Source organism: Sus scrofa, chromosome 13 (assembly GCF_054392235.1).
Source record: "Sus scrofa isolate SSC_HxYL_T2T_F1_AM1 chromosome 13, Sscrofa_HxYL_maternal_Yorkshire_Landrace_v2.0, whole genome shotgun sequence".
Taxonomy (NCBI): domain Eukaryota; kingdom Metazoa; phylum Chordata; class Mammalia; order Artiodactyla; family Suidae; genus Sus; species Sus scrofa.
The window spans coordinates 161,087,447-161,100,386 of record NC_139395.1 but is presented as its reverse complement, the minus strand read 5'-3'; the positions used below and the strand labels follow the sequence as shown (position 1 = coordinate 161,100,386).

The window sequence follows — 12,940 nt, the reverse complement described above, 5'->3', positions numbered from 1 at the left end:
CACTTGGCATTCTAAATAGGAGAATAGACTGAGGGGAAATGCTAATAGAACTCTTCCTTCATTAGCCTAAGCAGAAAAAACATCATGTTCTACATAACCAAGTAAAGCCAGTCTTGGAGCAGAAAGTCATGTGCTTGTTGAGCCCCTTATACCTTATTACTAATATATGTGGGGTTTGCATTACATGCTATGAGATCAGGATGAGAGCATTGATAAGAAACATGGCTCCTGCCCTCAGGAAACTAAGAATCCAGTGTGTTTTTATGCTGTGTTTTCCCTCCCCTAAAAGCCATTCCCGGCCCAACCCCCCCCAAGCCCCAATTCATTCAACAGGTATTTATGGAGCCCCCATGATGAATGGTAGGCCCTGGGCCAAGCACTAAATATGTGTCTCCTATTCCTTGCTCTCAGTCACCCTGCCAGACCGTGAATTCAAACTGCATATCCTGATTACTCATCCTTCACTTGAATCCTGTATTAGTTATCTATTGCGACAATAACGCTGCATAAAAATCAACCATAAAGCTGCCAATGGCATACAGCAATACATATTTACATTTTCTCACAAATCTGTGGGTCAGCTGGATGATTCTGCTAATCGGGACTGGGTTCAGAGATCTCAGCCGGGTGTAGTCATGGAGTGAAATCGACTGGCAGATCAGAGAGGAGCCAGCTTTTCTAGACTGGCCTCAGCTGCACTTTGCCTCTCATAATCCAGCAGCCTAGCCCTGGTTTATTGTATCTCTGCTTGAGAGATATCAGAAGAATGCAAGGCCTCCTTAAGATTTAGGTTCAAAAGTGGCACGATATCATTCCCATTCTTCCTATTGGCCAAAACCAATAATGAGGCCAGGCCAGATTCGAGAGGGGAAGATACAGACTCCACAACTTTTTTTTTTTTTTTTTTTTTTTTTTTTTTGCTTTTTAGGGCTGCACTCGTGGCATAGGGAAGTTCCAGCCTAGGGGTCGGGTTGAATCAGAGCTAGAGCTGCCAGCCACAGCCACAGCAACACTGGATACAAGCTGAATCTGTGACCTACACCACAGCTCACAGCAACGCCAGATCCCCAACCCACTGAGCAAGACCAGGAATCGAACCCACATCCTCATGGATACTAGTCAGATTCATTTCTGCTGCACCACAATGGGAACTCCCTAGACTCCACTTTCGATTGAAGGTTCTGAGTACAAGATGAGGTGCAGCCATTTTGCACTCAATCTAGCTTAGTTCTCATTTCCTATTTTTCCCTTTGATCACTGGATATGTGCCTGCTTCACCCTAGCTTTGTAAATCATTTAACTAATAAAGAATTTTATCAGCTCCAAAAACTAGGGCAAATATGGCTAAAGCCTGTTAATACAAACGTAATCCAAACACATCATCTTTTATGAGTTCATGCAATTTCCTGCTAGTTAATATTACTAAAATTGTTTTTAAAAATGCCTTTCACTAGAGCCTCATTTGTCAGCTAGAACAGTCAGACCCATTTGTTACTACTCTCCTTAATGATATAGCCTTGTTCACTCAACAAATATTTAGTTATCATTTCCTGTGTGCCAGGCCTGTCCTAAAGGTTAGGGATAAAGTGGTGAACAAGATGGTCTAGATCCCTACTCAAATAGAGCTAACATTGTACAAATGAAAAAAATCTAAGCAAGTAAGCAAATAATAAAGAAATAATTTCAGCCAGTGATAAGGGAGAACAAACACAGTGGTGGGACAGAGAATGATTAGAGTGGGGAAGTTACTTTAGATTTGATGTGTTCAGCCGGGAAGACCTCTCAGAACCAAGACCTGAATGGCAAGAAGGAACCAGCCATGTAGGGATTTGGGGAGAGAGTGGCCTAGGCAGAGAACAAGAGCAAAAGCCCTTAGGCAGAGATGAGTTTACTGTGTCTAGGAACAAAAGAGATATGAGGAGAAATTCTCCCACCAAACATCCAGGATCAGGAATGTGCAACTTCTGGGGTCCCCGTCTGGAAGTAAATAAGAACATGTACCAAAGTACAGACACATAGAGCCCTCAACTCTTCCCTGCTCTTCTCCCCACTCCAATCTCACCTTCAGAAGGGAGGCTTATTTAGGGGAAAAGAGTAATTCACATTTTAATTTTTGATAGGCATTTCCATTTGCTATACCTGGTTTTTTGCTTTTATTTAAAAAAAAAAATTTTTTTTTTTTTTTTGACTACACACATAGCATATGGAAGTTCCCAGGCCAGGGATCAAATCCAAGCTGCAACTGTGACTTATGCTGCAGCTGCAGCAGCAGCAGGTCCTTAACCCACTGTGCTGGGCTGAGGATCAAACCTGTGCCACCACAGCAACAATGCTAGATCCTTAACCTGCCATGCCACAGTGGGAACTCCTACCTGGTTTTTAAAACAATAGCTTTATTGATATAATTCATAGACCTTAAAATTTACCCTTTTTAAAATTTAGTAGTTTTTGGAGTTCCCATCATGGCACAGCAGAAATGAATCCAACTAAGAACCTTGAGGTTGGGGTTTGATCCCTGGCCTCAATTGGTGGGTTAAGGATCCGGCATTACCGTGAGCTGCGGTGTAGGTCACAGACGTGGCTCGGATCTGGCGTTGCTGTGGCTGTGACACAGGCTGGCAGCAACATCTCCAATTTGACCCCTAGCCTGGGAACCTCCATATGCCGCAGGTGTGGCCCTATAAAGAGAAAAAAAGACAAAAAAAAAAATTTAGTAGCGTTAGTGTATTCACAGTTGCACAACCATCACCATTATCTAATTTTCATCAGCGCCAAAAAGAAACCCTAAGTTTACCAAGATTGCAGGATACAAGATCAATATACAAAAATAAATTATATTTCTATACACCAGCAATGCACAATTCAAACATGAAATTAAAGAAACCATCCTATTTACAAATGCATCAAAAATAATAAAATACTTAAGAAAAAATTAACAAATTACATATAAGACTTTGTGCATTGAAAACTGCAAAACATTCTTGAAAGAAATTAAAGAGAACCTAAATATATGAAAAAATATCCTGTGTCCATGGATTGGAAGACTTAATATTGTTCAGATGTTGTAGTAGACAGAATAATGTCCCCCGACCCCCACCCCAAGGATGTCCATGTTCTAATACTCAGAACCTGTGAGTATGTTACTTTACATGGCAACAGAGATTTTGCAGATGTGATAAAGTTATAAAGATTATCCATGATTATCCATGTGGGTATAACGTAATCCCAAAGTCCTTATCTCAGGGAGGCAAGAGAGTCAAAAGCAGGAGGAGGAGTGATGAGGCAAGCAGAAGTTGAAGTAATATATTTGAAGACAGAGGAAGGCGCCATGACTGAAGGAATGCAGGCTACCTCTAGAAGTTGGAACAGATAAAGAAATGGCTTCTCCCCTGGAATCTTCAGAAGGAATACACCCCTGTTGATATCTTGGTTTTAGCCACATAAGATTCATTTTACAATTGACATCTAGATCTCAAGGCAATAAATTTGTACTGTTCTAAACCACTAAGATTGTGATAATTTGTTACAGCAGCATTCTAAGCTAAAAAACATGGCAATATGCCCCTAATTCATCTACAGATTCAACATAATCCCTATCAAAGCTGACTTTCTTCCAAAAATTGATGAACTGATCTTAAAATTCATAAGGAAATGCAAGGGACCCAGAATAGGAAAAATAGTCATTTAAAAAAGAACAAAGCTTGAGGTCTTACACTTTCTGATATCAAAGCTAACTACAAAGCTACAATATTCAAAACTCTGGCACTGACATAAGGGAAGATATATAGTTCAATGGAATGGAATTGAGAGTTCAGAAATAAACCCTTATATTTATGGACAATTGATTTTTTGTTCCTTTTTGGGCCACACCTGTGGCAAATGGAAGTTCCCAGGCTATGGGTCAAATCGGAGCTACAGCTGCAGGCCTACACCACAGCCACAGCAACGCCAGATCTGAACCACATCTGCAAGCTATACCATAGCTCACAGCAATGCCAGATCCATAACCCTGAGCAGAGCTAGGGATCGAAGCCACATCTTCATGGATATTATTGGGTTCATTTCCACTGAGCCACAACAGGAACTGCTATGGTCAACTGATTTTTGACAAGGGTACCAAGACAATTCAATGGAATAAGGATATGCTTTTTCAACAAATGGGGCCGAGACACCTTGGGTATCTGCATGAAAAAGAATGAAGTTGTACCCATATCTCACATCATATACAAAAACTAACTCTAAACAGAACAAAGAGCTAAATAAAAGAGCCAAATATATAAAACTCTGGGAAGAAAACATAGGCATAAATCTTTGTGACCTTGGATTAGACCATGGTTTCTTAGATATGACACCAAAAGCACAAATAACAAGAGGAAAAAAAATAGGTAAATTGGACTTAATCAAAATTAAAGTTTTTATGTTTTTAAAGGACATTATCAAGGAAGTGAAAATACAATACACATAATTGAAGAAAATGTGTTGCAAATCACTAAGAGTCTAGTATCCAAACAATTTAAAGAATTCTTACAACCCATGATTCCCCATTTAAAAACAGACATTTTTTTTTAATTGAATAGATGTTTCTCCAAAGAAAATATATAAATGGCCAGTAAGCATTTGTTCCCTTTTTTTTTTTTTTCTTTTTTGGTTTTTACGGCTGCACCTGCATCATATAGAAGTTCCCGGGCTAGGGGTTGAATCAGAGCTGCAGCTGCTGGCCTACACCACAGCCACAGCAACTTGGGATCCAAGCCACATCTGTGACATACACCACAGCTCACGGCAATGCCAGATCCTTAACCCACTGAGTGAGGCCAGAGATCCAACCCGCATCCTCATGACTACTGGCCAGATTCATTACCACTAAGCCACAACTGAAACTCCCCAATAAGCATTTGAAAAGATGCTTAACATGATTAGCCATCATGGAAATGCAAATCAAAACTATAATGAGATATCACTTTATATCCACTAGGATGGCTATAATAAAGTTATTTTATTTTATTTTTTTCAGTGCTACACCCACTGCATGTGGAAGTTCCCAGGCTAGGGGTTGAATCAGAGCCCCAGCTGCTGGCCTATGCCATAGCCATATAGCCACGCCAGATCTGAGCCACGTCTGTGAGCTACACCACAGCTCACAGCAACACCAGATCCTTAACCCACTGAGAGAGGCCAGGGATCGAACCTGCATCCTCATGGGTACTAGTCAAGTCCATTACCACTGAGACACAACCAGAACTCCATTAATAAAGTTTTTTTAAATGGAAGTAAGAGCTGGTAATGATGTGAAGAAACTGTAACTTTCTACATTGCTAGTGGGAATGTAAAATAATTCCTGCTATAAAGCTGCTATGGAAAACAGTTTAAGAAAAAAAAAGTTAAATACAGTTATCTCATACCCAGCACTTGCTAGGTATATAGCCAAGAGAATTTAATACATATATCCACACAAAAATTTGTACACAAATGTTCATAAGAGTGGTCCTCATGATCACCAAAAAAAGGGAAACAATCAAAATGCACATCAAGTGTAAACAAATAAATTAAATGTGGTATACCCGTATGATGGAATATTATTATGCCATAAAAAGACTGAAATATTGATTCATGCTACCACATATGTGAACCTTGAAAGCATTATGCTAAGTGAAAGAAGCCAGACAAAAAGACCACATACAATACAATTCCATTTTCCAGAGTAGGCAAATTCATAGAGACAGAAAGTAGATTGGTAGTTGGCAGGCACTGGGAGAAGTAGAGAATGCAGAATGACTGCTATGGTTAGAGATTTCTTTGGGGGAATGATGAAAAAGTATGGAACTAGATAACAGTGATAGTTGCACAACCTTGTGAACATACTAAAATTCATTGAATTGTGCACAGTAAAGGGTGAATTTTATGGCATGTGAATTGTCTGAAAATAAATGAATATGGAAAAAAATTAATGAAGGTGTGTGTGTGTCTGTGTGTGTTGGCGTTTGCATGTATGTGCCTAGGCATGGAATTGCTGGGTCATGATGTGTCTCTATAGGTTTGACTTTCTAAGGAACTGCCAAATGGTTTTACAAAGTGGCTAAACGAATCCTACTAGGAATCATGAGACTGCAGGTTCCATCTTGGCCTCACTCAGTGGGTGAAGGATCCAGAATTGTCATGAACTGTAACGTAGGTCGCAGATGCGGCTCGGATCTGGCGTTGTTGTGTCTGTGGTGTAGGCTGGCAGCTGTAGCTCCTATTTGACTACTAGCCTGGGAACCTCCATATGCCGAGGGTGTGGCCCTAAAAAGCAAAACCAAAAACAAACAAAAAAAAAGTGGTTACTCCACTTTATAGTCCCACCGGGAATGTATCAGAGTTCCATTTTTCCGTACTTCCAGCGGCCCATTTTTAAGAGATCCCAGCAGACAAATCTGCAACAAAGTCAATAGGGAACAAGTGTAAAATGCTGAGGTTTTTGCTGTCTTAGGAGCATGTGTATGTGCTTGTTTGCAGGTTTCAGAGAAAATCCATTGATGGAAGCTTTGGTTCCAATGATGGTAAGAAAAATCCTTGGTTTCAATTCAAAATGATGTCAACTATGTGGCAACATCCCATTTGGCACTTTTGTCTCTTTGCCTTTTCTGATTTTCAAACCCTCTTTTGATTCCTGTCTCTCCCAGAGTAGTCTAATCTACAGTCTTTCTACAGATAGCAGAGGTAATGAGAACCAATTGTTATAGCTGATAATTACCGAGTATGGAGCTCTCACTAAGAGCTTTTGTTCAGAATGTTCCCTGTAGTCCCCTGCAGCCCATTTTTCAGCAATTCATCTTTTTGAAATGTTTAATCTTTTCTAGGACAAAAATTGTTCATATCTATCTTGTCTCAAAGCTGATTTGTGAACAATATTAAGAACTTATCGTGTCAACTCCAAAACAGAGCTACTTTGCCTAAACTGAGATAGAAGGTTTCCTTCCCAAACCCCCCCAAGGATCTAGAAAACAAATATTTGAGACTAGCAAGTATAAAAGAGTATAACTTTGGGAAATTCAGAGTAATTGATTATTCAACTATTGTTATATGCTCTTTCCTCCATTCTGAGGATTTGAACAAAGGAGTTCAGTTGCTTGATCTTTTTATCTATCTTTAAAAAAAAATGCCCCCATTTTTTTTTAATTGAGATATCATTGACACGTAACATTGTATAGGTTTTGGTTGTATAACATGATTCTATGTGTGTGTATATTGCAAAATGATCACAAGAAATCTAAATAACATCCATCACCCGGAATAGTTAGAACTTTTTTCTTGTGTCAAGAACTTTTAAGATCTATTCTTATAGTAACTTTCCAATATACAGTACAGTAATATTAACAATAGTCACCATGTTGTACATTGTATCCCCAGTACTTATTTATAGTTTATAACTGGAAGTTTGTATCTTTTGTAAGGGTCCTAATTTTGAGAAGCCTAAATCAGCATGAGTTACTCAGGCTTATAAGCTAGTTGGCACAGAGTGATCATTTGGAAAAGCAATGATGAAGTGAGACTTGGTTTTTAAGTCACATGCAGCAGATGTCGAGTTCCGTGTTTTCCGCATTTAAATTAAAGACACAAAGTGACCCCCCCACCCCACCTGGCAGGAGCTGGGGGGCTAGTTCTCTGGCCTTTCTTTGACTTTTGTCTTCCTTAATGTCAACATGTCTATTTTTCTAGCCAGCCAGGCAACTGGTTTTAATAACATTCAACAGCCAATATACAAGAATATAAAAGAATACCAGCTCTAGTGTCCTTAAAATGCTAGGTACTTTCCATTTTATTCATCAACTGTTAAAACGAAATGTCTTCTCTCTGTTATCCTTTTCCCTCTCCAGGTTTTGCTCTTATTTTAGGCCTAGGTGAACTTAGAAAGCCTGATTTGTTGGGTCCCGTTGGTGCTCTGTGAATGGATGGTCTGTTATTTTTTATTGTATGAGTGAAGTCATTTTATTCTTGCCATGATAACCAAAGGAATTTCATAGTCAGAAGGGTCTCCTGAACAGTGAAGCATTGGCAGACAGAGCCAGATCATTGTCCAAGATCAAGAAAGCCCTGAAAATTAGCTAAGAGCTGCAGTTACCCTTTAGATGGCAAGCAGAAATGAATGAGTGGCCCCAAAAATAAACATGATGCATCAGTTGGGTTCATGTGGCTGCAGGTAACAACAAAGTTTATCTCAAATATACCTAAACAATAGAGAGTGTCTCCTCTCCCTAGAAGTTGAGCAGAAGGGTGAGCTTCAGGATTGACTGAGTCCAGTGGCTCTGGGCCTTTTGCCTGCTGTTCCCTTGGCTCTGCTTTGCCCCTAGTGCTGATGGTGAGGTGGGTTGGGTTCATGCCCTCGCCTGACAATGTCCAGAGGGCAGGACTTTTTCAGAAGCCCCTAAAGAAATTCTCTTGTGTTTCACTGGCCTAGAGTGGATCATACATTTATTGCTAAACCGGTCACTGCAAAGGAATATGTTTACCTACAGATCAGTCAAGCCGGCTTAAAGAATTAGGGTGAGGTCACCATTCTCCAGAACCAGGATTTCTCAAATTCCATATGATTGACATTTCAGCCCAATGATTTCTTTGTTGCTGGAATCTGCATTGTGCACTTTAGGATGTTTAACCCTATCCTTCACTTCTAGCTACTAGACTTCAGTAATATACTCCCTCCCTGTGACAACTGAAAATATCTCTAGACATTGCCAGATGTCCTCTCAGGGGCAAAACGTTCTTCCCACCCCTACCCCCAAGTGAGAATAATTGATTTCAAATTTCAGGCTGCCAGGCAGGTGAGGATCCCTGAACCACAAAAGGCTTTGAAATCAGGAGGAAGTAAGGCATCTTTGTAATGCAGAGAGGCTACAGGGAAAGACAGCACATGATCACTGGTGACTTTTTTTTAATAGCCACACCTGAGGCATATGGAAGTTCCCAGGCTAGGGGTTAAATCAGAGCTGCAGCTGCCAGCCTACTCCACAGCCACGGCAACACAGGGTCTGAGCCGCATCTTCGACCTACACTGCAGCTTGTAGCAATGCCAGATCCTTAACCTACTGAGCGAGGCCAGGGATCGAACCTGCATCCCCGCAGACACTATGTCAGACTCTTAACCCACTGAGCCGCAATGGAAACTCCCAGTTAGTGACTCTTAATCATATGAAACAGAGCACTAAGAATCCAGCCTGGAGCATGAGACAGAAACAAGTAAGAGGCCTCATGTGAAAACTAATGGAAGACATTCTGAGGAGGAGCCTTGGAGAGGAGCAAAGATACAGAAGGCTTTCTCTCCCAAGGGCCAGAATCAGTGTGACCACAGGGGCCATCAGAAGTTTAATGGAGCTCAGAGCTACAGGACATGCCCTGGGGTCTGGTGCCCAGAAATAATGTCAGGAGCAGCGTCTGAAAAAGGAAGGGGCTCCCACTCAATTTGGCCTGCTGTTAGTCCAAATCAGTGTGGAGCTAGACCTCTGAGCAACTTGGCCTAATGCTTTCACCTTAGGTTTGCCTGAGGTGGAGGAAATGGCCCAGGTGCCTATAACAGGCCAAGTGGTTGGCAGCTCGGTTGTGGTTCTGTAACGAGAGGAAGGCTGTACTTGGAAAATCTGTCGGCGCCCCTGCATTTGTTTTTCTTTGATTTGCCTGCAGTTTCTTAAGTTGTATTTGGCAAAATGTTGACGTGGGCTCCAACTGAATTAAAAAGCAAAGGAGGTTCTGTCATACTTCATGGGATAAGGAAGGTGCTAAGCCCTGGAGCCCAGGTGAAGTGGAAATAGTGTTGGTAAAGGGCAACTGCAGACCATGAAGAGACTATTACTGTAGTATGAAAGGACACTGCATTCTCCATTTGTCACTTAGTACTTAAGACAGGAGCCTCGGTGGTCATCTGAGGGGCCCTAGGCAAGGCTCTGCTTTCTAAAAGCATTTCCTCCGGTGGCTCTATCAGTGGAGAAACCCCACACTTCCCATCATTGCTACAGAGCCTATGTGGAACTTCAGTTACCACCTTGAGCAAAGAAGGTGCCTCACAGGCCTCCAGCATGAGCTGTCACCACAAACCCCGGGGGGCAGCCTAAGAGGGGGATACTTTCTCAAGTGAGAGAGCTTGGCGAACCCAACAAGTCTGTAGATTTAAGAACCAAATAGCCAATCAGATCCTTCCCTGGCTGGAGCTGTTCCTGAATGCGCCACCCAGCCAGGAGCAGCATCCAGAAGGAATAAGACAAGCAGAGTGCCGAGTTCAGAGCAGTGCAGGAGCACAGGCCGTCCTTAGGCTCTGTGGCACCTGGTCTCAGGCACTGGTCCTGACCCTCTACTCTGCTCTTTCCAAATTTCCTTGACTTTCCTAGCCTGGTTTTTTTGTTTGTTTGTTTTTCGTTTTTTGTCTTTTGTCTTTTGAGGGCCGATCTGCAGCATATGGAGGTTCCCAGGCTAGGGGTCTAATCGGAGCTGTAGCCACCGGCCTACACCAGAGCAACAACAACGCCAGATCTGAGCCGCATCTGCGACCTACACCACAGCTCACGGCAACGCTGGATCCTTAACCCACTGAGCAAGGCCAGGGATGGAACTGGCAGCCTCATGGTTCCTAGTCGGATTCGTTTCTGCTGCACCACGGCAGGAACTCCCCTTGCCCCATTTTTTTATTCTAGAAGAATTTTTCTCTTGCAGGATTGTACTTCTGCTACGATTAGCGGTGTTCTTCCTTTTCTCCTCAACCTTTGAAACACAACAGGACAGGGATAGGTAGCCAGCCTACAGGAAAATGAAATCACATGGCAGCTGGTTCACATCGTTTCTGACTCCCTATTCAGCTTCCAACATCCTGAGTCCGGAGACAAAAGGGACAGGATGGTTATAAGTGTGACAGCCTTGAAAGAGCCAACCGTGCTCAAAATGAAATGAAGTTTTTCCCCTCACATAGAGCACTTAACATAAAAGGCTAGCGTGCAAGCATATCCTGTTCTACGTTAGGAAAGCAGGCAGATGGCAGAGGGCTTCCGCACAGAGAAAATCACACTAGAACGTGTTTCCTTCTTCACGACCTTGCATGTTTGCTTATTCCCAGATGGAACATCTTGGTCTATCCTATCAACTGATATATTGTGTTTAATTCTGCTTTCTAAATACCATACAGTTACAGAAATATGGTTTGCCCTCTGGGGAGCATCGATCATATTTGAAGTTTGGGAGTCAGTGCTTTGGTTTTTGCATTCTAAGAAGGCTTAAGACTGTAGAAGAGTTATCGGAATACTCTTATCCTGTGTTGGCCAATCTCCTCTTTAATTGTGCATAGAAAAGTGCACAGATTTGAAACATTTTTATGTGCTGGCAATTGTGCTGCACATGAAAACCAAGGTGCTCTTGTCCATCACAGAACCATGGGTATTAGCTGCCTTGGGGTGAAAAGGACTAGCAACTACATCAAAACCAGGTCGTGCTGGATAGTGAGCCAGAGCAGAGTGCAGAAATCAGCCAAATCTGAACAAACCAGCACAGCTGGCTTTCTCTTTTTAATGAATTTGTCACCTGACAAAGCAGTGATTGTTTTTGTTAACTCGCTTGCTTTGATTTTAGTTTTTGCGTTTCTTTGTCCTTTGATTACACACACACACACACTCCCCTAGGCACCTCAACCCCCTCCCACAGTGGAGCTTAAGCATTCTCCTGTGCACACACATATTTTCTGTATGAGAGAGCTGTCTAGGAACAAATAGCAAAATGCCAAAAACTCTGGGGTTTATGATTTTAGTATCTTTCTTCACTTGCTCTTTGCACATTTAATATTTTTTTTAATTACATCATAAACCAGGGGACTAAGTTAATAGTTTGAAGTAGGGAACTTAGGCTTGAAAAGAGGAAAATGTGAAAAATACTTAGGGAAACATGAAAGCTACATCATCTGGCATAAGGCTAACACAGTGGACCCTGCACAGTGACCTAAACAGAAAGAAGATACTAGCCTGACCCAATAAGCAGTCAAGGCAAGGAGCAGCAGCCCATTCAAAAAAGCAAAGATTGGAGTTCCAGTTGTGGTGAGGCAGAAATGAATCCAGCTAGTATCCATGAGGATGTGGATTCAATTAACCCCTGACCTTGCTCAGTGGGTCGGGGATACAGCGTTGCTGTGAGCTATGGTGTAGGCTGACAGCTGCAGCTCCGATTCCACTCTCTTGCCTGGGAACATCCATGTGCCGCAGGTGCAGCCCTAAAAAGCATAAATAAATAAACAAACATTTAAAAAAGCAAAGATTGTGCTTAGATACCTCTTTCAATGTGAGTTTATAATAGTGGAGATGCAAATGAGTCTCAACCTCCTGGTCTCTTTTGAAAAACAAGCATTCCATGAAAGCAACTCACATGCTGCCTGTTATTCACATGTAGAAGGGCAATCTCTTCCATTTTTTTTTTCAATTCAGAAGGTAAGTTTTAACCAACACCAGTACAATGAATCATTGTCCATCCACTATCTGAGTGACTCCAGGCAAATAACTTGACCTCTCGGTCCCTCCCATTGTCATCTTGAAAATGGTGATAATAGGACCCAGCTTGTAGGATTGTTGAAAAATTAAGAGTCAGTTCTTGAAAAAAACTTAAAGGAGTATCTGATACACAGTAAATTTTCAATAAACATCAGCCAGAAGTGGTGATCATAGTAATGGAAGCATTAATGGTCCCAGCAGTACTGGTGGTGTGATAATGGTAGTGCTGGTACTTGTTAGAGTCAATAGGGGCAGTGGCAGCACAGCTCTATGCCAACACCACGGCCAAAGCTGTTCTGGGCCAAAAACAGGCAGTCAAACTGTACACGGCATCTTCCCTTAACACTGATATTGTGCTTAAAATATTGAATCTCTCATACTTGAGAGTCTTAAAGTAACCAGTTTCTTTGCCTTGAATTGGATGAAAAGCACAGATGGTGTTGGTACCA

General features: G+C 41.8%; 1 protein-coding gene and 1 long non-coding RNA gene across 7 annotated transcripts in view; one reads left to right on the top strand and one right to left on the bottom strand.

The window, feature by feature from the left end:
* Positions 1-12,940, bottom strand: part of LOC110256422 (uncharacterized) — a 90,203-nt gene that overhangs the window by 43,107 nt on the left and 34,156 nt on the right. The window lies entirely within an intron of this gene.
* Positions 1-12,940, top strand: part of SIDT1 (SID1 transmembrane family member 1) — a 95,798-nt gene that overhangs the window by 51,206 nt on the left and 31,652 nt on the right. For all 6 annotated transcript variants that reach the window (XR_014824814.1, XR_014824815.1, XM_003358806.5 and 3 more), the window contains one exon: positions 6,496-6,539. Coding sequence is in view for 4 of the 6 variants with exons in the window: in XM_003358806.5 (XP_003358854.1) it covers positions 6,496-6,539 (44 nt within the window). In the remaining 2 variants the exon portion in view is untranslated. The remainder of the gene's footprint in view (positions 1-6,495; positions 6,540-12,940) is intronic.